At 48.6% G+C, this 27,194-nt stretch overlaps 1 protein-coding gene across 2 annotated transcripts in view; it reads right to left on the bottom strand.

The window, feature by feature from the left end:
• Positions 1-27,194, bottom strand: part of plxna1b (plexin A1b) — a 170,232-nt gene that overhangs the window by 14,442 nt on the left and 128,596 nt on the right. The window contains exons 13-22 of one of the 2 annotated variants that reach the window (XM_030374090.1): positions 22,528-22,679; positions 19,363-19,486; positions 18,938-19,074; positions 15,767-15,934; positions 12,209-12,302; positions 10,885-11,121; positions 9,119-9,262; positions 7,466-7,700; positions 4,113-4,261; positions 1,569-1,825 (exon numbers count right to left, since the gene is read on the bottom strand). In XM_030374090.1, the coding sequence (XP_030229950.1) occupies positions 1,569-1,825; positions 4,113-4,261; positions 7,466-7,700; positions 9,119-9,262; positions 10,885-11,121; positions 12,209-12,302; positions 15,767-15,934; positions 18,938-19,074; positions 19,363-19,486; positions 22,528-22,679 (1,697 nt within the window). The remainder of the gene's footprint in view (positions 1-1,568; positions 1,826-4,112; positions 4,262-7,465; positions 7,701-9,118; positions 9,263-10,884; positions 11,122-12,208; positions 12,303-15,766; positions 15,935-18,937; positions 19,075-19,362; positions 19,487-22,527; positions 22,680-27,194) is intronic. The other variant, XM_030374092.1, reaches the window with a different exon arrangement.

The following is a 27,194-nucleotide window of genomic DNA, read 5'->3' as shown; positions in this document are numbered from 1 at the left end:
GGACAGGGGTATTTTCTAGTTCACTGTGCACGCAAATGTTTTTTTGATGAGGCAGGAATGGAGAAGAGATACACTAAAATACATGGGAAGAGGCGAAGAAGAAGAGAAGAAGAGAGGAGGGAAGTAGAGCAACGGTTAAGATTCACGGTTTGTGTAAGACGAGCCCCCCATGAGGTCTAACGGTTGCTCTCTCCATGGTTTGCTCTCAGACTATGAAGCGTCAATTGTGATCCTTTATTTTATTTTTCTCTCCGTTTGCTTTGAGCACAACTGGCGGCGAGAAGCAGGTGGAGAAGAGGCAGCCGGGGAACGGTCAGCAGAACAAAATGGAGTAGGTTGACGCACCTGAACGGAACATGCTAGAGGGCAACGCTGCTTCCTGTCAATACGATCCAGAAGCTTCCGAGCGAGAGCTCTTATCCGTTGGAATTGTTGGCTTCGAACTTCCGAGGTTAGGGTTTTGGATACCATCGACAGTTACAACTCAGGAATAGAAAAGTTGAAGAGTGGAAGCCCCAGGGCATTTCTTTAACAGCATATATTATGCCATCTGGAAATGTATTCATCATAAACATTTATTCATAAAATCCATCCCATGCCTTGCATAGACTGGATAGTGTAAATATAGCCCAATAGAACAACATTGTTCATTTGTTATTCTTGCTAAATAAATTGCCGTAAGTCTTCTCTGTAACCTCAACCTTCATGCTGCCATTTCTTATCGTTTTCTCCCCCCTCTCTCACTCTCTGTCCATCTTCATCCTGGTCATACCCCCCCTGGATGCTTTGTTCTCTTCCTCTTCCTGTCAGTCATCCCTTCCACCCGCCCCTGCCCCACCCCCGCTGTTCCCTTCCACCTGATATTTACGGCTTCCCCTCCGGCCAATCACACCCTCCCATCGTCAATGCCTAACCTTTCTACCTTTTCCTCTTTACCTGCTCGTTTGTGGGTATGTTTTTATATATTTGTGTGTGAGTGTCTTTATGTGTCTGTGCGTGCGTGTGTCTATGCGTGTGTGTGTGCGTGTTTGTGAATGTGTGTGTGTGTACACAAGCAAGCACAGGAGAGGTCTCTGCAGTCTGACTAGCTCTGCAGGGAGTGTGTTTGCTCAGGGGTGTAATCCTCTCTGACAGGGACAGGGTGAAGAGAGAGATAGAAGGTTACGGAGGGAGGAGAGAGAGAGAGAGAGAGAGAGAGAGAGAGAGAGAGAGAGAGAGAGAGAGAGAGAGAGAGAGAGAGAGAGAGAGAGAGAGAGAGAGAGAGAGAGAGACCGACAGACAGCAGGAAAGAGAGACAGAGACAGACAGACAGATGGGGAGAGAGAGAGAGAGTGAGACGGAGACAGACAGACCGAGAGAGAAGCTACATTCCCACTGCATTCCCACTCCAACAGGACTATAATAGACAATGAGCTGGACAACAGTGTAAGAGATGGAAGTGATGTCCTCACAAGCACTATTGACCCGGAATACTCTGCACGAGTGACCTCTTGGCTTTACGGAGACCCATAGAAACGCTTGCCATTGACTGCAGGGGGCTCCCCCCGGGGGGGGGTCCGGTTCCTTACCTCCGCAGCAGCAGCTTGGGGTGGTTCTTGCTCTCCAGGTTCTTGTCGATGAGGTCGGACAGCAGCTGCTTGAGCACGCCGGTGGCGTACTCCATCTCGCCCTGCAGCGCCGTCATGATGAGCGAGGCCACGTTGCCGCGGTCGCGCATGGAGAAGGAGCGCTGGGCCTCCAGCGTGCGGATGAAGGTGAGCAGGAAGTGCTTTTTGGTGAGCAGCTGGCCGAACAGCGTCAGGGCCTTCTCCACGTTGGCCTGCACCTGGGTGGGTGGAGGAGAGAGAGAGAGATAGAGAGATAGAGAGAGAGAGAGACAGAGACAGACAGACAGAGAGAGAGACAGAGAGACAGAGAGAGAGAGAGAGAGAGAGAGAGAGAGAGAGAGAGAGAGACAGAGACAGAGACAGAGACAGAGAGAGAGAGAGAGAGAGAGAGAGAGAGAGAGAGAGAGAGAGAGAACGGGACAGATACAGGAGAGAGAGAAGAGTGGGAGAAGAATGAGTAGATAGAGAGAGAGAAGGGGGGTGTTGGGAGGAAGGGGTAGAGGAGAGAAGGTAAATAGAGAAGAGAGATTGAGGGAGATGAGCATAAGGGTGAGAGGGAAAGAGGAAAAGGAAAGAAAGAGTGGGATAGGGATGAGAGTGAGATAAGAAACAGAGTGAGGGAAGAGATACAGAGGCGCGAGATAAGAGAGGCCGAGAGAAAAAGCAGAGAGAGAGAGAGAGAGAGAGAGGGAGGAAGAAGTTATTTTACAGCCCTTTTGATGCATCCACAGAGAATAATGAATGAGTCCTGCAGGATGGCAGAGGGAATGAGCGCGCTTTATAACAGGAGGCCCATCCCTGTACTTCACTGTTTTGCAGTGCACAGGAACAAAGGGAGCCAGAGTAGTGGCAAACGGGTTTTGAAAAGATCCACCACTGATCAGTTCTTTCTTCTTTTTCTGCTCCATCGTTCCCTTCCTCCCTCCTCTGTGTGCCTTTACTAAATCACTCCCATCTCTGCACCTCCTGTACATGTTCACCCAACTATATCGCCCAGAACTTCTTACACTAATGCAATGGGGAAGAAGTTGAGAGAGAGGCATAGGTTAACCTGTAGGGAGGGGAAAGAGAGAGAGAGAGCGAGAGCTAGAGAGAGAGCCAGCTTGCGTGGGCCAGAGGTATATAGGTAAGAAGAAGGAGAGGGAGAGAGAGAGTTTTGTGGCGGTGGTGCTTTAAAGTGGGGAGCTTCATGCTGTAATAAGAAATTGATCCGCCAGCTAGTGCACCACTGTGGCCTGTGATTGCCTGGACCATACAAATGAAAATCCAATGCAGCGCCGGGGCCATCCCGCAGGAATACAGTTGATAGCACTGGTAGATATGTCTCAGCACCCTGCCTTTACAGCGTCAGCACAACGCCATTCACACACACAAACACAGGACGTCACCTGGGTATCAACGCTTGTGCATTAGGGTGTGATGTATGTGGCGTACGGCGCCCGAATAATGAAAGTGTACGTATCGGTGTCAATGCATTACAATGCCTCGGCGACACAACTTCCACGGAGGTAATTGAGGGTTCCCTCCTGAGAAATGAGTCGAGAATGGAAAAGCGCATTATCCGCAGAGCCCATGAAACATGGGCTTTAGATCTTTTCCCTTTTCTCCTTATAGCCCTTTGGACACTTTGTTCCATCAAGGCTTCGATCCATCAGTTCAGTTCACTGTTAGCTTAGCGGGCCATGCTCTGCAGCGCCGCGTAACCACGCACACCTGCCTCCACAACTATCACCGCCGGAGCCAAGTAGCTTTCCGTACGACCCCGAGCTCATTAGCGCTCACTCCCTTCCTCCAAGGTCTGGGTCGTTACACTGAATTTACAGCTTACAGCAGCCTTCAAGGCTCAAAGTTGTCTGGTAGCCCGCAGGTTATCCCAGGGCTAACTTATTGCAAACTGAACTTAAAGAAGAAGACAGAAGCTAAAACTAAGAGAAAGTCACCACCCCTCAGGTCTTTGGGAAGTCTTTAACACTGACAGACCTAACATTTTAAGCAACATTCACTGTCTCAATCTAAATCGAATATGTCGATTATTGTGCTGATAAGCATAATTAGCAAGAGCTGAAAGTTGTAAAAAGTTTTTGCTCAATTGATAATTTCCTAACAAAACAAATCCTACCAAAGAAAACAAAGCTCTTCCATCTGACTGAATATCATTTGTGTGTGTGTGTGTGTGTGTGTGTGTGTGTGTGTGTGTGTGTGTGTGTGTGTGTGTGTGTGTGTGTGTGTGTGTGTGTGTGTGTGTGTGTGTGTGTGTATGCAAGTCTCTGCATGTATATATGCGTGTATGTGTGCGCGCGCACGCGAATGCGTGACTCTGCATGTGGGAGTGTGTGTATGTGGGCGTGTGTGTGTGCATGCCTACGTTCCTGCATGTGTGAGTGTGGTGCAGTCTGAATGTGTGGGTGCTTGCCTGTATATATGTGTGTGTGTGTGTGTGTGTGTGTGTGTGTGTGTGTGTGTGTGAACTTAATGTGGACTTAATAAGCATAGGGCTCTACTGACCAGTACCTCCATCTCCTTGAGCACGGGGTGGTCCTCGATGCCCGGGAACAGGACCCTCATGGCGTAGGTGCGGTAGTCCAGGAAGGGGATGCCGGCGCCGTCCAACTCCTGGGTGAGCTCGTGGATGTCCGTCTGCAGCTCAGCAAAGGCTGTGGAGGGAGAGGAGCCCCAGCTCAACGTGAGCTTGATCCTGTTGTTTACACGCTGTTTACTTGTTAGTCCTTTGCCGGACTCTTATAACTATGTTATATTAAAACTTCTGCAGGGAGACCAAAAAATGAAGGGGCAAAAGATACAACTTTTATTTCCTGTTTCGTTAAGGAGGTACGTTACCCCAAAGAAGTGTTTTGCAGGAGGGGGTGAAGTTTTAAGTGCATTTCTATAATGGCCAGCATACATCTTGTTAATTTAACACTTATTGTTTAACCGTTTACCATTGTTGGCCTGGTTTGTGTGCATTTAAAGATCCCAGCCCCTCCAGCAAGATAATTGGTGCAAGCAAATGTAAAGGGAAGTGAAGCACCTTGTTCACCCAGACTTTAGGTTGTCTGCCATCAGACTTTAGATATTAACCTGTGTAGTCTGAATTGTGAGACTAACTATCTACTAGTTAGCTTTTTGGGCGACTCCGAAGTTGCCAAATGTATCCAACGTCTGACTCACAGAGACATTACTCTAGAGGAGAAGGAAGTGGCTACGAGTTGACTTGGGCAATGGAGGATCAAAACCAGTGCCTTACGGCTTGGAGTCAAACCCCCCACTAAACTCTCCTGACCCGTGATGTAACGTGGTCGTCTGGGGTCAACAGCTCTATTTCCTGACGGTATACTGAACACCCGAATGATTGGGATTGAAGTGCAGCTCTTGGTGAAAGTAACCTCTGTGGGGAGACAATGAATAGTCATCGAGCGCCACAGTGTGTGTCCGCTGTTTAGTGAAGAAGAGCCCAAAATAGCCTTGGTATTTCCGAGGTGACATTTCAAGGTGAGAATGGCAGGCAGTGGCTTGGGTGAACTTTCCGAACATTAGTGCGGAAAGACAAACGGGTACACAACTGCTTGTGAAGTCAAAGCATGTGTATATATTCTCAGAGAAAAACACTATTCCACCGGTGTATGTGCTTGACCGTTCCTAACCTCATACCTTTAGTGTACTGGTAGTACCTATCTAATTTAAGATTTAGAAATAGTGAAATGCCTTTATACTGTACAATATTTTTCAAAACATTAGATACATGGTGTCAGGTCATACGTAGTGCGTGAGTGAGTGTGTGTGTGCACGTGTATGCGCGTGCATGTGCAATGTTTATATGTCTGTATGTGGTGTCATCCAGAACACACCAACGCGCGGATCCACACCCAAACAAACCCCGAACCGGAGCCCAGACTAACAGATGGCTGCTGTCACCCCCGTTCCCCCTCGCTCTCTCTCCCTATCTCCCTCCCTCAAAGTGACGCATCAGAGGTCACCCCTCTGTCACCCGGAGCCCGCTCTCCTCCTCTCTCCCAGCATCCATCTCTCCGTGTCCCTCCCTTTAATCAGTCTCCCTCTGGTCGCCGCCACAACCCCTCTCTCTCTCTCTCTCTCTCCCCCTCTCTCTCTCTCTCTCTCTCTCACTCCCTCCTGAAGATAGAGGCTGCTCCCTCTGTTCCCCAGCTCCATCACGCCGCTTCTGTTCTGGCGAGAGGTACGATACGGCCGACGCTGTTGCGTTGGTGTTCCTGAGTCACGACGACCGTTGGAGGAGCAGTGCTATATAGGCTATATTTTGAACTGTTGTGGCTATGGCTTTGAGGTCCCTGACGTTTCCTGCTTGGTAAATGAACGCAGAAAAACAAGAACACAGCACTGCACTGCACTGCGGGGTCACCTGCAGGGCCGTCGGCCTGCACCCATCTGCCGATCGATCCTCCTTCCCCTCGCTCAATCTCACCCGGCCGTCTATCCGTCCCCGGTCCAAGCATTCCAGTTTATCTGTTAACTTTATGTGCCTCCTACTCTCTCGCTTTACCTCCCTCTTTCTCACCACCTTCCCTCTGTACCGCTCTCCATCCATCTCCCCTCTCACCTATATCCATCTCTATCCATCCATCCCTCCCTCCCTCCCTCCCTCCCTCTCTCCCTCCCTCCCTTTGGAATATATTTGGATATATTCCAAATATCCCACTTGAATAGCAAGTGGGATATTTGGAATATATCACATTCCATAGTAAAGGCACTACACAAGTTGTGTGTGGACAATGTATTAGCTCTGATAATGATATTAACTACTAATACTAATGTAAATGTATTCGTAATAAAACTAAATTTTCATTCAAGATGACATGAATAGAATTTGTCAGTATTTTCTCTCTCTCTCTCTCTCTCTCTCGCTCTCTGTCTCTCTGTCTCTCTGTCTCTCTCTGTCTCTCTGTCTCTCTCTCTCTCTCTCTCTCTCTCTCTCTCTCTCTCTCTCTCTCTCTCTGTCTCTCTCCCCCCCTCCATCTGTCTCTCTCTCGTGCGCGCCAAACAAACAAGCACCAGCATCAGTTGACTCCTGCTGGATGTGTGCTGCCTTCTGCCAAATTAATATATGGTAATAAACCCATGTCTCTCTATCGCTCGCTCTCTCTGAGGCTCCCTCTCTCCGTCTCGCCCTACGGTTGCTGCCAAACCCGTCACAGGGGCAGGGATCCTCCACCCTTTCTACTTCTTCATCTGCCCCCATGCCCAGCTCCACTTTCTATCCATCTAACCTATTTCCATCGCCCCCCCCCCCCCCCCCCCCCCCTACCGGCCTTCTCTCCATCTCAATGTGGATGGTAGAGAGACCAGCCAGTCGTCTCTCTCTCTCATGGGCCAGAGAGGCAACATCTGGTCTCTGGCTGAGATCAAAAGTGCTCCTTTGGACACACACCAAGACCCAGCCCTACACACACATTCATACACACACACCATGGCCACTGCACACCAGGGGGTGAATTGGCACACGACTATGGGTTGCTGGAGTGAAAGTGCAAGAGGTAGCACATGCATAAGTGTGTGTGTGTGTGTGTGTGTGTGTGTGTGTGTGTGTGTGTGTGTGTGTGTGTGTGTGTGTGTGTGTGTGTGTGTGTGTGTGTGTGTGTACGCGCTATGGAGCAAAGTAGACGATCAGAGAGACAAAATATTAGATATAAATACAAATTAATTCATAAAAACGAATGCCAGGGAGTAGTTTGAAACATCAGCTGTTTTTTATCTCCTCACCCCACCAAGAACGGATCTCAACCTCCCCATGACCACGCCCACCACCCCACAAACCACACCCACCCAACCAAGACCACCCCCAACCTCCCCAATACCACGCCCACCACCCCACACACCACACCCACCTTCTTTGCACTCCAGCGCCACTCGGGACTCCAGGTTGTCCATCTGCAGCTGCAGGCGCTTGAGGGTGCGGTCGGCGTCGCGGGACTTCCTCTTGTAGGCGATGAGCACCACGATGATGACCAGCAGCAGCAGGCCGCCTCCCCCTCCGATGCCGATGATGGCCGGGAGGGTGAGCAGGCTGTCCGAGTAGATCTGCAATGTGCCCGGGGAGTACTCAAAGCCCCCCACGCGCACCTGAGGGGAGGGAAAGGGGACAAAGGTGTTTTTATCTGTTGCGCGTCACGCATCGATATCCCCGCGCTTGAGGGATCAAACCCTCCGGATCTCTTCCCCTTTTGTTTCATGTTTGTTTTTCGACAACACGGCCAGCAGTCGTAAACTCCTGGCAAGGGAAGAGGGGGGACCCTGTAGAAATACACCTATTAAAAGGCCCCGCCAAAGGCTTTGACGAGCGCGAATGAGTTGTTCTATGGCAGAATATCTCAGGAAGGCAACATGCAACGAGTCGTCACTCCGCCACTTGGAGTTCTTGGTTTCAAGCCCAGGCTCTATGCCGTCTGGCCCTCAATTTCAGCTATTACATAGTAGAACTGCTGGATACCTGATTAGCCCATCAGAAATATAACACGTAAATGACTACATGGATAATGAATTCACCCACAAGACTGTTTTGATTGCCCCTTTGATTTGAGCCTGTGTGTGTGTGTGTGTGTGTGTGTGTGTGTGTGTGTGTGTGTGTGTGTGTGTGTGTGTGTGTGTGTGTGTGTGTGTGTGTGTGTGTGTGTGTGTGTGTGTGTTTGAGGTGGTAGCATTCAAGAGCTACAAACGGTACAAGTTCACCTCACTTGACCAGCTGAAGTTAGAATCTGTGTTTTTCTACAGATATATAATTTATAATATTCTACAAAAGGGTGACGTGTCTATTTTTTGCTAAACCAACTTGGGGAAAATGTAGCCCAAACTCCCCCTAACTAGTTCTCTTTGTAACAGGGTCAGAGGGTGGTGGCAAACATCGCCCTAGGCTGCCTTAAGAACTGTCAGAACGTGTACACACACACACCCACACACACACACACACACACACACACATACACCCCTTTTAAGTGCAACTTTAAAGATTTTGCTTTAAAGCCAGTTCCAGCTCCCCTGACTGAAAAGACTTTGCTTTGATTTGCTCTGCTCTGCTTTTTTTTGTACCTCATCCTGTCTCTCCTTGTCTGGGGTCTGTGAGCGCCCCAGCCAGGGAGGGTAATAGCGGGCAAGGACCTCTCTCTCCCAGCCAAATGCTGGGGGAACTGCTCTATTGGGAACTGTAATCTCAAATTCCATTCAATCTCCTTTCCAAAGGCCCTAATGGTAACAAAGACGTTACTTTGAGCAAGGGGCAATGTAGGGTTCTGCATTTGGGGCCATGTTTGGTTTTATGTGAATGCCAAAAGGGACTCCTATATTGCAATCTATCCAGCATTGCCACGTGAAGTAGAACACATATGGATTAGGAACAGCGGGAAGCATATAAAGTATAATATATTTTGTTTGAAAGTAGCTTTGAGACGGAATAAGGTGTTTGGAGGAAGCGCTCCTGAAAGTGAAAGTACAACGTCATGGTGAACAGCCTCTTGGGGTGTAGGAGAAGGATGAGATGTACTCACGGTGACTTTGTGCTCTCCTGTCAGGTTGGGCCACTCACACAGCAGCTGGCTCTCAGACAGGGTGAGGATACAGGGGGTCTCACCGATGAACACAGTGTAGTTCAGCTTGCTGTTGCCTGGCGCTGCTGGGATCAGGTTACGGCCCTGGGAGAAACAAGCAAGACAAACGTCAACACCTAAGCCCGCAATAACACTGGCAGGAACACTTAATTAGGGTGCAGAAATGCCTGCACAAAATGTGGACAATAAGTTCTTGACATTGCAATGTGAACTTGAAGGCAAGCGACTAAAAGCCGCTGGTCGTGACGGCCGTGATTGAATGAGTACATGGGGGAGCGAAAACAAGAGCAATATCTAACATTCTCAATAACCTTTGATTTTTTTATGTCAGGCAAACTAGTCTCACGGAGCACTTTCATAGAGCCACAAGACGCTCCATCTTTTGTGTTAGACAGCAAATAAATAACAAATGTCAGACTATATTTTCTCTATCCCCGGTCCCAGCACTGAAAACTCCCTCCAACCTCCACAGCTCTTTACCCACAAGGCTTTGCGGGGGAGGAAGAACTAATTGCTTGCAAAATATGGCACGCTTCTAATTTCTCTGCAATCATTTAATAGGATGCCGTTCGCGAGCTGCTTATTTTTGAGGCACTCCATCCAGAGCACAACGGGGCAATCAAAGCTTTCCATTATGGAATCTTTATTTAAAAGTTACGGTTTGTGAGTAGCGGCGGAAAGGGGGTGGGTGGGGAGGGGAAAGAGATGCTCCCATTTGCTCCACCCTGATTGGCCAGAAGAAAAGGGAGCTTTATTTATTCGGTGAAATTGCGTGGTAATTTTCTTCCTCGCTCTTCAACAGCTTGACGATCAATGGGAGAAGTGATTTTACAAAAAGATGAGAGTGACTGCTCTGCGTTTTACAGAAAAATGCATTCTGTATTCAAAGGCACTTTATGTCTTAGAGTAAAAACAGGGCTATGAACTCATTCTTCACACCCTATTTGATGTGTGAATGAAGGTCTGTGGAGTCAGGGCTGAATCACTTTTGAATTGTGTTTTGTTTATGCTCTTTATTTCGAGGAACCATTACAGAAATACTTTTTTATTTGTGAAGGTTTTTTTTTCTCTCCAATATATCACTGTTCAGAACCATTCAGTAATGAGTCAACAGATAACAGTATGTGCAGAGAAACTCAGAGAGAAAGGGAGTAGAGTTGGAAAGCGGAAGGATAGCAGAGACAGGTAGCCATCTATGGCATGTTGTGAACAATTTCCCCGAGCCTGGCTGTACTCTGCTCTTCACTGTTAAGAGACTGCACCAAAGAAAATAGTTTTCACATTGTGGTGACTCACGGCTTGAATAGTGTTCAGCTTTCGTTTTTTTTCTTCTGCCAAGACTATGATTTCCTTTCATTGTTCTCCTGATATCAGTCAAATCTTTCTTTTATATGACGTGCTCTGGATGCTTTCGTGCGCCCACTGGTACATTTCAATTATGCACCGAGGCGATCCATGATTCAGATTAGATGTGAATCTAAAACTAACATTCAAAATGACAATTTTGAATCATTGACACCATACATTGGATACTTCTCAAAGGTATGGATAGGATAAGATGCACATCCTACCATAACACCACCTACCATCCATCTACCCATCCTACCTTCCTTCGTTACACTGATCCAGTAGGCACCAGTTGGAAGTTGTATCAACGGCTGTATCAACGAAGTTGTATCAGCAGACAGAACATGACGGCTCCATACCTTGAGGATGAGCGGGGAGCTTGGCTTCAGCTCCAGCATGCCCGTGGGGCTCAGGGGCTCAAGCACGGGGTCCGGGTAGAAGCTGAACGTCTCGTTGACCACCATCACCGAGCGCACGTCGTCCATGACGAAGCCTATCTCGTCGGGCCCGCTGCCCGTCTCTGAGAAGCCCTTCTCCGAAGCGGCCACAGAGGGCGCCAGACACACCATCACGGTGTTGTTGACCACCGTGCAGTTCTGCAGAGGAGGAGAGGGAAGAACGGGTAAGCAGTTAGTGGTTGATGTTTCATGTTTCAGAAAGCAGCAATAATAATGTGTTTACAGCACTTAAAGAGCACTTTAATAGACACCCCAATAATAATAAATATATCTTTAATAGGATTATGCTGCATTGAGATTCCTGCAGAGCCGTCACCCTCTACTTTTTATTGACCATGACAACACCAATGCCAATTGGTATGAAGCCTCACATAAAGAATCAAGACTCCATAGGCTGATTATTTCTGGAACATATTTGCGATTAAATGATTCTGCCTTGATGAGGGAAAGAAGCGGCCTTATAACATCAGTGTCGTAATCATTGTTGATATCAACTGCGAATTCCCTCTAGAGTGAGGCATTCAACCAAGTCAGGCGAGATCAAATTACACAGTAATGACATACATGGAAACAGGAGAGCACGGTCCACTAGCCACTTCTGCTACGACAGCATTGCCAAGGAATCGTCAGGGGAGACGCCTTTTTACTTGCGCGTGTCTTTTGTTAGTCAATTTTGCTAGCATACGCAAAATCTGTCTGTTAAACTGATGATGTCACTCAATGACACAATCCGATTCGATGGCAAATGAAAGAAAAAAAAAAAAACGGAAAAATAAATTGCATCAGTGTTGTCTTAAAGGGACGTTACGGAACGGTGGTAACAATAGCTGTGTTTTCTTTCTTCTACAGCAGGTAGAGGGCAGGAGAGAGAGAGCGAAAGGAAAAAGGTTAGAGAAGCCCCGTGGTGCAAGGTGAAGCGGACGGGATTTGGCGGAAAGGCTTTATAGCTGGTTGACATTTCAAAGGTTAAACTGCTAAAAAAAAGAAATTCAACATCAAAAAGCATACAGGCCCTTGGCTGAGTGAACGAGGGGGTCTAGTGTGTATGTGTGTGTGCATGATGTCCAACGTAAATCTGTGTACCGTCTGAATATCTGACATAAAGAAGAAGCAAGAGAATGAAGGAGACTTCAAACCTGAATATCAGCTGCTTCTACAGGCTGTGCCAGACATGTTTAGTTTGGTTGAAAGAAGCATGCGCTTGTGGCTGAATTCAACAACTTACGTTGACCGATTTGGCAGCTCCATATTTGGCTCTCATCTTGGGCTCCTTGATGGTTGCCAGATTGGTTCCGGTGATGGTCAACAGGGTTCCTCCACTGCGGAATAAGGAAAACAAGACATCAACCACGATCACAGAGAAGCAAAGCTTTCTTTTCTTCTAAAAGACATTTCAATTACACAAGCGTCCCACTTTTAATTATAGAACCATCACCTGCCTCATTGCTTAATTGCTCATTTAAAGAGGCACCGACTGCTGGATCAATGAAGTTAGTGATGCATAAGAATTGTATATTTTAAGCCAATGTTATAATTAGGACCAAGTTTCAGTGGTACGACGGCAACGATTATGTGGCACCGGCTAGAAGCAAAACTGTTGCTGTTCTTTTTTTACAAATTATTTAACGTTTCGATGCAACAGTCCATTGTGGTACAGGTTAGCGGTGGATAAGTGCACTTGCATGTAGCCATACAATTATTTATTTTGTATGCATCCTACATCAATTGGTAACCTAGATAAATTTGAACTTTTTCAGTGCCGAAGTTATGACCAGGGAGACATTGATGGCTGCATGCAGAAGTCATCCCATACAAGTTTCCCATTTCCAGCAACATTTGCCGTGATTTAGTGTAAATCTGCATGTGCATGCGTTTGTTTGCCAAGAAAGCCCTCCAGTTGTCAATTTAACAGTAATGCCATACTTATGCTGCAGCCTTCTGCCAGCTTATTCATGGAGGCCCATTCACAGGTAATGATGGCAAACCTAAAGCTCTCGGCTGAACGTTCAAATCTTACCTAAACCTGGATGGGGATTAGGGGCGGAGTCCAAGTAAATATCGAACATCTGTCCTAAAATTCAACCTGGGAGGGGTGTTGGACATCTTTCTGTCACCGCTCAGAGAACCAGGACTAGGGGAGTGGCGCAAACAGACCACATTGTCTGCTTGCATGAGATTACTATGATGGCATGATGAACGATTAAAAAAGCAGTCCAAAAAAAGAAGAATGCTCTTGAGTCCTATTGCAAAGCTTTGTCAACATCAGCCATCAGTCACTTAGCAACAGTGCATTGCAATGCACCATGTAAGTGAACCGGTTACATTGTACTGCTGTGATATAGTAGTGGTACAATACACACCGCAACTGTGTTCACATGACCCGAAACCTAGGAATCCACCAGACCAATTATTTAATCGCTCTCAATTATTTGAGGCAGAGAAAAGGACACTTTTAAGAGAGCAGCTATTAAAAATCTCATTGGCTCTGATGTTCCTGAAGCAGTTACTGGAACAAGTTAACGAACCAAACCCCCGTGCTTGGTGAAATATGTGGCTCACACACACACTTGTGAGTGTGTATGCATGTGTGTGTTAGTGCGTGTGCTTGTGTGTGCGTGTGTTAGAGTGTGTGTGTGTGTGCGAGTGCGTGCATGTGCACATACACTCCGCAAGCTAAAAGGGAACACATCAAGCCAGTTGGCTTTGTTTTCTAGGGGGGCAGATGGAGCGTGCGTCTTGGGGAACGATAGAAAGCCAAGCCCAGGCCTTGGAGGAGCGGCTAGGCCATGTCCTGATGGTGGACCAGGGGGGGGAGAGAGGGGCCGGGGAGCTGGCAGCCCGAGAAGGGGAAACCAGCAAGCTGGTGCTGGGGAGACAGATGTTGAAGTGGGCGGATAGTGGCTGGCTCAAAAACACAGATCCGCCATGCTGCCAACGTCCGTCATTTGATGGGCTCCATTCACCTTTAAAGTAGTCAGAGGAAGGCACGCGGTCACGCCTGCGCCGGCCCAACCGCGCTAAGGCAGGTCGTGCAGAAAGCCACCCCAACAACATATAGGGCATCTGCAACCCCATGAAACAGCTCGGGCTGAAACGCATCAAGCCAGGTCCTTCCAGCCGCTGCGGCCAGTTAAGGGAGCTGAAGTCTCGGGCATCTCACATTAGAAGCAAAGTGCAACTCTCCCTGGAATTGGCCCTGGCGTCAGGGTCAGTGGAGGTGCCATAGCAACAATTTAGCTTGGTAAATACGGCCAAGATTGGCCGGGGGAGAACACTCTGTGGCCCCCCTCTGAGAGCTGCAGCGAGACCGCAAACAAGAGTCACGGAGGCGCCGGGTCAGCGCCGCCGCCGAGGCATGATGCCGACACTTTTCTCTCTCCTGTTTCCCTTTGTCCCCGCTACCTTTCAATCATCCGCTGTTCGGACGCCGCTTCCCGTCCGCTCACACCTCTGTCACATGAGGAGAGTCGGTCGCGCGCTGCGGCAATCCTCACCTCCCCGCTCACAGGTATGCTTGAAAAATTGCTTTTCTTTTCTTTGCCCCCCCACCCCCCCCCCCCCCCTCCCACCAGAGGAGGTGTTTTTTTCCTTGAGTTTCCTTGTTATGGGCCAAACCAAACCCTTAACTGCCAAGCTGCATCCTTATGTTATCCCTGAATAGCCGTTCTTTCAATCTTTATTCTCACAACTAGTTCCAGACTAGGATTTCAGTTTTCGAAAATGAAAGCCATTGTAAACGCATAAATGGATAATTACTTCCATTTACACCGCTAACATGTCCCTTTAACTATGGTAGAAGTATAGTAGCATAGTATACTATAGTATAGTACACTTGCGTGTCTCCCTATCCAGTTATCATCTCGGATGACAAAACTATGGACTATAAAAGGGGAGGGGGAATAAACAAAAGACAAAACAAAACTTAAAAGCTCATAAATGTGTCAACTTCAGCAGCGACTGGGAATAACGGCTTTCTAGGTCATGCTAGCGAGACCATTAGCATTCGGAAGCCCCCCCGTCTCTTCTTCTCCTTCTTCCTCTTTGCTTCCTTCATCTTCTTTCCGCACTACAGCTTGTGTTTACAGTGCAGATCTTCCCATGGCTACGGAGCCTCATTTCAATAAGTCAAGCGGTATTAACGGACGCATCAACAAACTCCACGAAACTCATCAAGCAGCACCGCTGCAGGAGCTCCTCATCCAGCTGTTACGCTACTAAAAGATTTACTTTGGAAACACTAAGATTGGATTTGATTTAATAAGTACGTTTATATTTATGTCTCGTTACGCGTTATGAGAGAAAATGTGTGGGGTGAAAACCAAGTGTTTATTTAATTATGGTCGTGGGACTTGGCCAGGTGCTACGGGCGTTTAAGACATTTCTCAAACTACTGTACCCAGAGTTCATGTTTCAGACACGTCGGCCATGTTTGTAGGCAAATAATGTAATTTGTGGCTAAACCACAACGAGATGGGAATACACAAGGTGGGACACTCCCCTTTGGTGCATCAGGGCGATAGAGGCCCGAAACACCACTGTTAGGGTGCAGCGTTTACACAATACCGGGCTAGCATATTGCAGTATGACATACTGCTGTGGCGGACCCTAGACAACACCCTCACTCAGGGAGCATTTTAGGGAAGCTGCAAGCAACTTTCTCATAGTTGAAAATAAACAAGAGGCTTGTAAGCCATTATTTACAGGAGAGTGAATGCAGCATATGACCGCCAGTGGGTATCAAACCTGGATCCCCTACCAGGCATTTTCCGTGAAGTGTCCTTACCTGGCGATGCTCCAGTCCGGTTCGATGCGCAGGATGGTGGGGTCGTCCGTGTAGTTGAACTTCACCTCGGGGTTCCTGAGCTCCGCAGCGTTGATGTCCACCATGACCGGGGTGGGGCCCAGGTTCTTGCCCACCGGGGTCACACACACAATCTCCTTCTCATTACGCCTGGCGGGGGAGAAAGGGAGAGAGAGAGAGAGAGAGAGAAAGAGAGAGAAAGAGAGAGAGAGAGAGAGCGAGAGAGAGAGATAAAAACAAGCAGGGGGAAACAGAAGCGCAGAGAAAAGTTTTAGGTTGAATTCACCCACAGAGACAAAAGTAGTTTATGGCATGGGAGCATAAACCGAGAAATAACGTCCTTTAGTTCTTGAGATGACAACACGTATTTACGACAACAATATAACACACACAGAGTGGGGAGCCTGGCAGAGCACAGCTTTTCAGACAGTGTGTGGCTGTGACTCCACCAGCCCAGATGACACTGCTGTACAGGCCTTCAACAACCGCCTCTTCTCTCGTTCACCCTTTCCCTCACTCTTCCCTCCCTACATCCGACCTGCCTTTTTTTTTCTACTGTGGCATTGCAAATCACAGTCTTTGAATATGTGTGTGTGTGCATGTGTGCGTGTTTGAACCCCCCCCCCCCCCCCCCCCCCCCCCCATCCGCCAACCCCTCCCCAGCAGTCAGCCAGCCAACCGGGGCCTCTCAGGAAGATTTGGTTGGTCTGCCAGAAAGTTTTTTACACTCAACCGCGACCTTAATACACTGCACCCACCTTCTGCTGTCACCCAGACAGACAGACAGACAGACAGACAGACGGACAGACAGACAGACAGACGACAACCGGTGGCAGAGAGAGAGTGAGCAAGGAGAGAGGATGACTCAGCTTCACAGTGTTCGGATTGCAATATGCCAATTGTAACCTCGGCAGGAATTACAGGGAGTCCTAGGTTAAGAATCACAGTTTGGCTGGGGTTTACACGCTGTGAATCCCTTTCCTTTCACTGGCTGCCTGCCTGCCGGGGCTCAGGGCAGCACGGGGGCTCTGTGTGCACGCTGGGACTCGCAAAACACACGACACGGCGAGAGAACTCTGGCGAAGCGTTATCTACTGCGGAAGTTGAATCACGGGCTGGATGACAGAGAGGAGATGAAAGACTGCTATTCTGCCGGGTGCTCTGTTGGCGCCTCACAGGGGGGCGGGTTGAAAGGTGGCGGGTGGGATGTGTCTAGGGGTGTGTGTGTGTGCGTGTGTGTGTGTGTGTGTGTGTGTGTGTGTGTGTGTGTGTGTGTGTGTGTGTGTGTGTGTGTGTGGGGGGGGGGTAAGGTGGGAGGAGTCGGGTTGGAGAAGCGGTGGGAGGCATGGGTGGGGTGACGTCTCCGCCGTCTTGCAGACAGCAGTGATTTTCAACGGCACCTTCTGCTAAGTATCAGTCTGCATGCGTGTTTGTTAGGGGGGGTGGGGGGGGGGGGGTTGTGTGTGTATGTGTGTGTGTGAAGGATGGAGGGGGGGGGGGGGGGGGGGGGGGCGTAAGGAGAGCAGAGGAATGAGGATGAGAGATGAAAGGGAGAGAGGATTTTTCTTTTTGGTTGCCACATTCCGCCTGTGCCATGGTCGCCATGGTTACCATTTTCACAACACCGTGAGTGCAGTGTCGGGGGGGGGGGGGGGGGAGCCACGTACGTATCTGACACGGTTTCCATGGCATCGCCAGAATGTGGATCAGAGAGGGGGGAGAGGGGGTGTACAGAAAGAAAGAGTGGTGTAGAAAAGAAGGAGTTCGGGAGGGGGGAGAGAGACAGTGAGAGAGGGAGACAGAGAGAGAGCAAGCGAGAGAGCGAGAGCGAGAGACAGGGAGACCTAGAGAGACAGAGAGGGAGACAGAGAGAGCGAGCGAGAGAGAGAGAGACAGGGAGACCGAGAGAGACAGAGAGGGAGACAGAGAGAGCGAGCGAGAGAGAGAGAGACAGGGAGACAGAGAGAGACAGAGAGGGAGACAGAGAGAGAGAACGAGAGAGAGAGCGAGAGAGAGAGCGAGAGCGAGAGACAGAGAGAGGCAGAGTGAGAGAGAGAGAGAAAGAGAGAAAAAGAAAGAGAGAAAGAGAAAAAAGAGAGACAGTGACAGAGAGAACGAGAAAAAGAGCGAGAGAGAGATAAGAGGATGAGGGAGTAAGGGTAAATAGGTTTTGATTAAACCGCGGGGCCGACTGAATACAGAGCATATTAAAGGAGATGGACTCAAATGCTTCATTACTTTGGCCATAAAGGTTATTGCTGCTCGACGAATGAAAGGCCAAGATAAGAGAGATGTTATGTCCACCTTTTTGGAAACGTGCCACAATGCTTTAAATTGGCCTTTGCCTCATTCCCTTCGTGCACTCCTTAAACACAACAGAGCTGCAAAGGCCCAAGCTCATTAGATTGACCTGTCGGAAGATAGCAATTCAAAATATAAATCCCACCACCTCTGTTCCTACGATTATCTTTGCCCATTTCCTTTTTCTTATTTTTTTCCTTGATTCTGATACATGCTTCCTTATTTGCTGCTGCCTTCTATAGCTTCTCCCTGGATTTCTCCTAGATTCAAGCCTACGAGATGCCTCTTCTACACGAGTTTGAACACTGTTCTCTGAGAGGTGCCGTCTCCCATCAGCCATCTGCCAGACACTGTTCATGATTGGATGTTGAACAGAATGCATCTCTCTGTTGGGTTGCCAGAAAATACTCAAAAAACCCCAAAACAAAGCAAGGGAAAAGACAAAGCGGCTCTTGGCTCCGAAAATTAAAGGTGTCCACATATCAAATTGGATCCGTGTCTCCGTGATTGCAGACATTCTGGCACCTTCTGTCGACCCAACTGAGTCATCGCTGAGCGGATACCAGCAGTTGGAACATGAGGTGGAAATTGACTTAAGTGTAGGTTTATTGAGCCCATAACTATAAGCATTAATATAATATTTTCAGATTCATATTTTTCCTCATTCATATATATTTTTCTATTTTTAATGAAGCATGGTTGGAAGGATTCCCCCTCCAGATTGGTAGAAAATTCATTTTTCATTTCATTTTACAGCTCCCGCTTATAGAAGTGGCAAAGCACAGGTATAGTGAGAGAGCCTTAGAGAGAGAGGAAGACTCCAGTATGGCTCCGCAGTGGACCTGTCCTCACCTCTCGAAGCGGCAAAAGTGGAGGCCGATCTTCAGGGCCACTGCGCTGCCGGCGTTCAGGCTATTCCCTTTGATGGTGATCTTGGTTCCCCCCGACAACGGCCCGTTGGACGGATGGACCCGGGTGAAGTACGGCGACTGGGGAGGGACAAACAGAGCAGTGGGTGAGTCGTGTTCCGAGTGGAGAGGCTACTACACGTTCACTTCTGCTGGCGCGATCTCAAGTCGCCAAGTCCCAAATCGTTCAGTAGCGCAACTGAAAAAAGCCGTCTCTGCCCCGCACCGGTGGCAGGTTAGAATGGAGCTGAACACTGGTTAACGGGTTCATGTGGCGTGCGCCAAACCTCGGTGCACGTCATATGGTAGAAATGCTGCTTCGGTGTCTTGACGTGCGAGTGACAGCCGAGACTTGCCGCGTCGACTTACCACAAAGGTGAAGGACTTGACGGAGGTTGCCTTGTAGTCAGGGTGGATGCAGTCCCTCACGCACACCTCAACGCGAGCGTCCTGCACACTGTAGCCCGTCGCGTCGGCCAGCCGACACACAATCCTGAGAGACAGAGAGAGATAGTGAACGAGAGAGAGATAAAGAAAAAAGAGGGATAGAGAGAGAGAGAGAGAGAGAGAGAGAGAAGGGGGAGATATTTTATTGAATGGCACTCGACAACCGAACAATAATACGTATTAGGCAGCACAAGGGAGCAAAGGGTAGTGTACACCCTTATTAATATTACGGTGACAATACATTCCAGAGACTAAACAATATACTGCTGTCCCAAAACCGACCACCGCAGCAGGGCCATTGTACCACGGCAGCAAATCACTCAGGCTCGGAGGTCGCTGTGTACTATGGTGTGTGTGTGTGTGTGTGTGTGTGTGTGTGTGTGTGTGTGTGTGTGTGTGTGTGTGTGTGTGTGTGTGTGTGTGTGTGTTACTGGGTAATGTGGAACCATAAGCCTTGCACTTGGCCCTAGGCACAGGCCAGCCAAATGAAAATCCATTGGAGAAATGATTGAAGGAGAGGAGGAATGGCTAAGGTGCACAGAGACCCACAGGGGAAGACAGACACGCACACACACACACACACACACAAGCTTCGGACACAGCCGACTGTTAATTAACCAGAAAAACTAATGGAAGAGCAAGCGAAGGAGGGAGGGAAGGAGGAATAGCGATAAGAAAGAAAAATAAAAAAGAGAAAGATAGCGACAGCAAGAGAGCGAGCATCAGTGAAAGAGAAAGAGAGAGAGAGAGAGAGAGAGCGCATCATTGAGGGAGAGCCACTGATTAATTGAACAAGCTTTTGTCCTATAGCCCCCCCCCCCCCCCGCCCCCCCCCATCCTCTCCTTCCCTTCCCTTCCTGGAGATGAGTTATAACTCCTCCGGCTCCCATGCTCCCTGCAGGTGGCCCATGGCGCCGTTGCCTTTCCACCGGCGTGACATCCACCGTTTTTTGACGCAGTGTAATTTTTCTCCCCGCTGCCCATTTATTCAGAGGACCGCCCGCTGAGTGTGAGGGCCCTGGTAATAAGAGTGCCGGACCCGCCCCCCTCTCTCTCCCCAGGCTCGCCGTGCTTATGTTACAGATAAGGGGTGGGAGGCTGTGCGGAGCCACCGGTTTATGGGTGGACGGAGGCTCCTGTCAGGAAGCAACTGATTATTCACAGTCTATTTGAAAGGATGGCGAAGCTTCAAATTACCGCTCGCTCATTTACGTAATTGCAGTGTAATTAGTAAGAAAGAAAACAACATATGGTGGGGTGGGGGCGGGGGGTTAGAAACTGGAAATGTTAACTGTTTAAAAAGGAGCTTAAACACTTATTTTCTTATGCATATCATTTGTTTCTTGTGTTTTTGTTTGCTCTCTGAATGCCACGGTTTGACGGCATCCGACTGATGGAGACAGATAGTTCGACTGTCGGGAGTTAAAGTGGTAAAAATCAACCCACGCAAGGATCCAGCTTTTAGATGTTTGTTAATAGTCACCCTGAATCAGGAAATGAACAAACAACAGGGACTGCTTGTTCTGTTGAGAGCTGTAACGGTTGCTTGGGCTGCTGGTGGAGGAGTTACCGTACCCTTTATTGGAGCTGAGATTTGATTAAAGTGAAAGAGGGTAAAAATGCAAAACGAGAGAAAAAGCATCTCAGGCATCGAATACACTGTGCGGGCCTATCCAACACTACGTTTATACGAGCCAACCAACCCTGGCCTCCCTGATAGTTGACCCTTGAACCCGTGCCGTCACTCCCACAGCCCCTGGGTCCCCCCCCCCCCCCCTTGTGTAATGGCTTTGAAGGGGTCGTGGGCAAACGACGTGAGCAATCAGTCCATTAATGGCACCGCGAAGCGGACATCACTTTTAATAACCACGACAGCTCCCCCCCGCCCACACAGACACTTCAACCCCTGTTACCCCCCCCCCCCCCCACACCTTCTTCCTGCTCCCCCTCCTCCTTCTCCTCTTGGCAGCCAGAGCAGTGTCGCCAGGTAAAATGATGGCTACTTTTTAGTTGCGTGCACATTTCAAAATAAGGATCACCGCTTGCTTCAGTCACCATAGGGTAACGCACACCGGTGGCAAATGGGAAGGACACATTGGTATTTATAGCTTTCTAGGGGAGGGTTCAGGGGAGAGAGGGATCCAGAACGGGCTGTATAGTCTCGTAGTGTGGACTCCATGCCTACCGCACACCCAGCATGTATTACACCCCCCATCCATTCCGAAAGGGGGATCCCCTCTCTTATGGGGCACTTTATTCCTTTTCCCATTTGGTTTTGTGGACTTTTTGCCATCACTCTGCCATCTGAGGGCGTAGAGTTAGGCAGTGCCATAAGAATCAATTCATCTGAACTGTGGGCATGTGAAGCCCATTGACTTAATGCTTCACTGGGACAGCTGGGAGACCAGTGGGCCCTTCACTCCTGTCAAGCCTTCACACTCGCATTGTGTGCCCTCCATTTCAGGCCGGCGGGTACAAAACACACAGATTTTGCCCGAATTGCGTGTGCGGTCGAGGGGGAACCAATGGGAGCGTCTGTTTACATGCACACAGACACGAGTCAAGAGTTTAGAGGACATCTCCTGCTGTGTCCTCCACCGCTCCTTCTCCCCTTTTATCCCCTGCACCAGTTTCAATTTCACAGGAAAAGGAAAACAATGGGGACAAGCTGTAGTCAAAACAAGGACAGTGATTAATTATTAGGTCGTTTATATTAATAATGGATTCATTATTTATCTGATCTTCTGCACAGTGATGCTGGGATCTGAGGGCTGTTGCAGCATCACAATTAGAGTAAAGAGAATCTAGCACTACCACTGTGGGGGTAAGCCAAACCCACCACCCATTGGCTGTTCCGGTGGGTACATACACCATTTCACCTGGGGTGTTTTGGGGAACAGCCAACCAGGTATAAATGTGAGGAGCAGGAGGAAGAAAAACATGGATGAAACATGACGAGGCAAGAAACTGAAGGGTGTCCCAATGACGCAATCACAATAGAGTTACTAAAGAGTTACTAAAGAGTTACTAAAAGTAACATGAGAAAATGAAAGCATAAGACTGTAAGCCTGTGTCGGGATAACTTACTGTTCGGCACTGATGTACTGGTCCTCCTGAGGGATGCAGGTCACCTTGCCGATGCGCACACCATTCTGGATGTCCTTGAAGTGCAGGCCCAAATTCTCCCCCGTGATGGTCAACATGGTACCTCCCTGTGTTGGTCCGGTCTCTGGCGACAGCTGGAAGAAGGGACAAACCAAATGGTGAGGGGGAGGGTTTGGCGTGACAGTTTGGCAAAGTCGAAGAGAAAAGTAGGAGCACTCTGAGTTGAAAAAGCCATATGGGGTCGTTGTACTGCTCTAATTCAACACGCAATGCATACACCGCTCGGTTAGAGGGATGACAAATGACCGGCGATCCATTAACTCTGGCTCAACTCAATCAAAAACAGGAACAATCTGCCACATCGTGCACTTATCCCAGACCCGTCATCAAGAACCCACTTAAATATCTCATTTAACCTTGTGACTATTAATCTACTGAACACAATTACTACGCAACAATGACCTCCCCCCTTCTTCCACTTCCCTCAGGAGGTCCTTGAAAGGTGTGCCGAGGTGCTAATGGCTACCCCGGGCTAGCCCAGTCGCTAATCACAGCTCCATTCATCTAGCCCAGGGCCCAGACAATGGCCCTGACGCTCATCATTCATGACTAGCATGATTAACGCCAAGGCTAATTGGATTAGCAGCCGTGGTAGGGGTGGAGACAAACTGCGGGGGAGTATGTGGCAGCGGTGGTCTTCGAGGTCTTTTCATCGCGGCCATTCGATTGGTGGAAGGGAGAAGGGAAAGGGGCATGAGGGGAAACAAGGTAAGAGGTCGCACTTTGACCTCAATGTCAATAAAGGAGGCATGAGATGAATGAGACCGGAGGACCCATCGGATGAGTGGGATGAGAAGAGCTAGGGGATGAACACTGGCTGGGAGAGGGCATTCGACACATGTATGCAAGGGGGGCTCCTTTTCTGGACGAGGTCGGCTGCCAGCCAGCCATGACATCCGGAGGACATTCTCTTTGGCCCTCTTTCTAAACGAGTGCACTGTCAGCAGGGCTTCAGAGTGCTTTAACTCGATGTGCTAGTCTCGTCACCGCTGATGAGTGTGTGCGGGTGTCCGTTTGTGTGTCCGGCGGTTGCCCTTTCAGTCATAATCTAATGGTGACCAGGTCAGAGACGATCGACCCTGTTCTTGTTGTTTTCTTAACTTTTCTCCTGTCAGCCTGCCAGCACAGCAGGGACACTGGGTCTAATGTTATCATCATGGAGGAAGAGGAAGCTATTGAAAGCCACAGCGGCGACGAATGCGCATGCACACAGACACACACACACACACACACACACAAACAAGCACAATGAGGGGGTACCTGCTGTGTTACAGGGCCAGAGCTTAAATGGCACAGCAATATAATCATGGATTATTTTCTACTCAACATTCACCAGTGTAAGGACCCTTACTTGGACCAACCCTATTTTCCTCTATTCTCCGTCCTTTCCCCTCTCCCACCCCCTCTAACCACTTCTATGTCCAACTCTTTCTCTCTCTCGGGATTCCTCCCTCACTCTATCAATGTGCCCGAGTGCATATAGAGATTTCTTGACTGAGACAAAGGCGAGAGTGGCACATAATGGCGCCGCCAGTGCTAATCTTCAGATGCGGTAATCAAATCTCTCCCTCTCTCTGTCCAAACATGGACCTTATCTGTAAACCCCACCGACCACTGCTGCAGCCACCGCTGCTCCAAACCAAAGCAAACAAAAAAAATAGACTTTTGATGAAAAACCACCAGCCTAAACACGCTCTCTATTCTCCGACGTGGCAAGTTGCCCTGCTTGCCTAAACTCTCCTTTCTTTTCTTTCCATCTCGTAGCTCTTTCTTTCTCCCTTTATTTTTTCTCGTATTCTCTCCGTCCGTCTCGATTGTATGCCAATGTGCCGGGGTGGTAGTGGGGCTGTGAGGCCTATTGTGGCTGAAAGCCGGGAGCAGGGATGTAGATAGCATCTGGTGGTTAAAGAGGAAGAATGAAAGACGGCGAGACAGCAAGCAAGGCAGAGAGAGAGAGAGAGAGAGAGAGAGAGAGAGAGAGAGAGAGAGAGAGAGAGAGAGAGAGAGAGAGAGAGAGAGAGAGAGAGAGAGAGAGAGAGAGAAAAAAAAAGAGAAACCGTGAGAGAGATATAAAAGGAGGAATGGAAAAAGGGCATGAGATACAGATAGGAAGCCAGCAAAGAGCCTTATCTCTGATATAAAAGAGAGGGATCCGGGAAAAAGAGGATAAAGGCTTCTTACAGACGGACAAGATGGGGGGGGGGGAGGGAGTGGACAGAATTGGTCTGCATTAGTTTGCCGTTGTATGTGCAGTGGAGTGCAGAGGAGGGGAGAGGTGAACTTGGTGGATTATTATTATTATTACTTTATACTGATGGAGATGACCATCTCATGTCTGAGAGGTGCAACCATAACACTTTTCTCTGCCAAACAGATACGGGCAGGGGGCGTTCTGATGACATCAGGCTATTGGAGCACACACACACACACACCACATGTAATGTTACGCTGCTCTGGTTCCCACGACTGCAGTGCAGCCTGTGTTTTCGTTGCAATGAGAAGAAAACATGTCTTTCTATACGGGCCACCTCTGATTGCCTCAACGTTTACTGGGACCGCAGCAAAAAATGTGTAAGGTCTAAAAAAACCCCAAGGAAAATAATAGTAATAAGCACACACGCCAAGTCTATATCTGATTGTTTGTGGCCGCCAGCACAGTGAATTATGTCGTGTTATATTTCATGATTCCTTTTTTACCCGGAACATTAATCTTTGAATAAGGAATTACATAGCACATTTAAAAGATCTCCCTATACTGACTGTCACAGAACGGCAAGATTTATGGAGGCAGGAAGTGGCTTCACCCGGCAGTCTGTTGGCCGCGCTGGAACACAATGTAGTTGTTTATTGCTAGTTGTATTATTATTTTTTCCCCCCCCTTCCGCTTACGGCAGTAGGAGCAAGGGAGCGTGTTCCTAGAACACAATGGCACTGCGGTCTGGTCAATATGTGCTCCGGCAAAGACTCCCACCGCCGGCACACAACAGAGAGATTGGAGAGAGGGAGAGAGACAGAGACAGAGAGGGAGAGAATGAATTAAAGAAAGACAGGGACAAAGGGATGTATATAGAGAGGAAAGTAAACAGGAAGGGAGAGAAGATTGAGAAACAAAAAGGGAGATTGAGAAAGTGTATGGGAGATTGAGGGATATGTAGAAAGAGGAGGGGAGGGAGAAACAGAGATGGATGGAGGAGGTAAGGAATGCTGAGCCTAATTAGGAAAGAGGGAAAATGGAATAAGCAGGTGTTGTCATTTAACATCAATAGGTAGGGGGCGCCGGCTGGGATACAGATTACATCAGGGTTGGAAGAAGAGAGGAAGGAATGGGAGAAACAGAAAGAGAGGGAAAGGGAGAGGGAGAGAGAATTTTGTTGTGTAGCGAGTAAACAAGACAGAGAAATATACAATACAGGGAAATGAGCGATGGAGAAGGAGGGAGAGAGCGAATGGAGGAAGAGAGAGCTTAACAAAGTGTGTCCAGCAAAGGCCAATGCTGGAGCTTAACAATACATGGGGGAGAAGTCAGTGGCATTTTGCAAGCGTGCAGACCAAAAGACTGGACGCATATTCCCTCACTCTGCCTCACACGCCCACACACACATACACAAGTAAAGACATGGGGTCCCTCTCTCCCTTGCTCTCTCCCTTGCTCTCTCTCTCTCTCTCTCTCTCTCTCTCTCTCTCTCTCTCTCTCTCTCTCTCTCTCTCTCTCTCTCTCTCTCTCTCTCTCTCTCTCTCTCTCTCTCTCTCTCTCTCTCTCTCTCTCTCTCTCTCTCTCTCTCTCTCTCTCTCAGCCACCCACAAACACAATAGACTCAGGATTTCGCACATAACCAAACTAAAACGGCCATTCACACACACACACACACAAACGCACACACTTGCTCACACAGACGCACAGGGCAGCCAGAACATTTTTAATTGGTTTCCGAGGGCTAGCTGCAGTGCTCTTCCTGTCCCCTAGGAGAAGGCAGCCTGGAGATGATGGATGATGGAGGGCAAGGCACTAGCAAAGGCCAGAGATAGGACACTGGGAGACACAGCCACTGCGGGTGTGTGTGTGTGTGTGTGTTTGCGTATCTATGCATATCTGTATATTTGATTTTAAGGATACTTGATTTAATTCAAAGCTAATTTGTTTCAACACCTCTTGTGTTCCTCTGTCTGTGTGTGTGTGTGTGTGTGTGTGTGTGTGTGTGTGTTGTGTTGTGTTGTGTTGTTGTATGGATTTGCCGAGCTATGCGTGTCTGAGGTGGGTGTGCGCGCCTGTGAAATTTACTGCAGTGCCATTGTAATTGTGTACGACTCAAGCGCACACGCTCGCCTCGCACGCCTTTTGTGTGCGCTGGAGCATTTTGTACACACAGTGCACAAGTTATTTTGTCAACTCCCCAGGGTCCCTATGGCTTGTCTGTGAATGGGCCTTCTAATGAATCTCTTGCAGTGTCATGGGGAATTGAATCAAATATCTCACGCGGTAAAAAAAGAAAGAAAGAAAGAAACAGAGCAAAATAGAACCGCGGTTCCCATGAGAACAGTCCAGGACGGCGCTGTAAGCACCGGTATGAAAGAGGCTAAAGACAGCGTGA

This window comes from Gadus morhua, chromosome 13 (genome assembly GCF_902167405.1).
Source record: "Gadus morhua chromosome 13, gadMor3.0, whole genome shotgun sequence".
NCBI classification, from domain to species: Eukaryota; Metazoa; Chordata; class Actinopteri; order Gadiformes; family Gadidae; genus Gadus; species Gadus morhua.
Note: the sequence above shows the minus strand (reverse complement) of the source record. Positions and strands in the feature narration are given on the sequence as shown.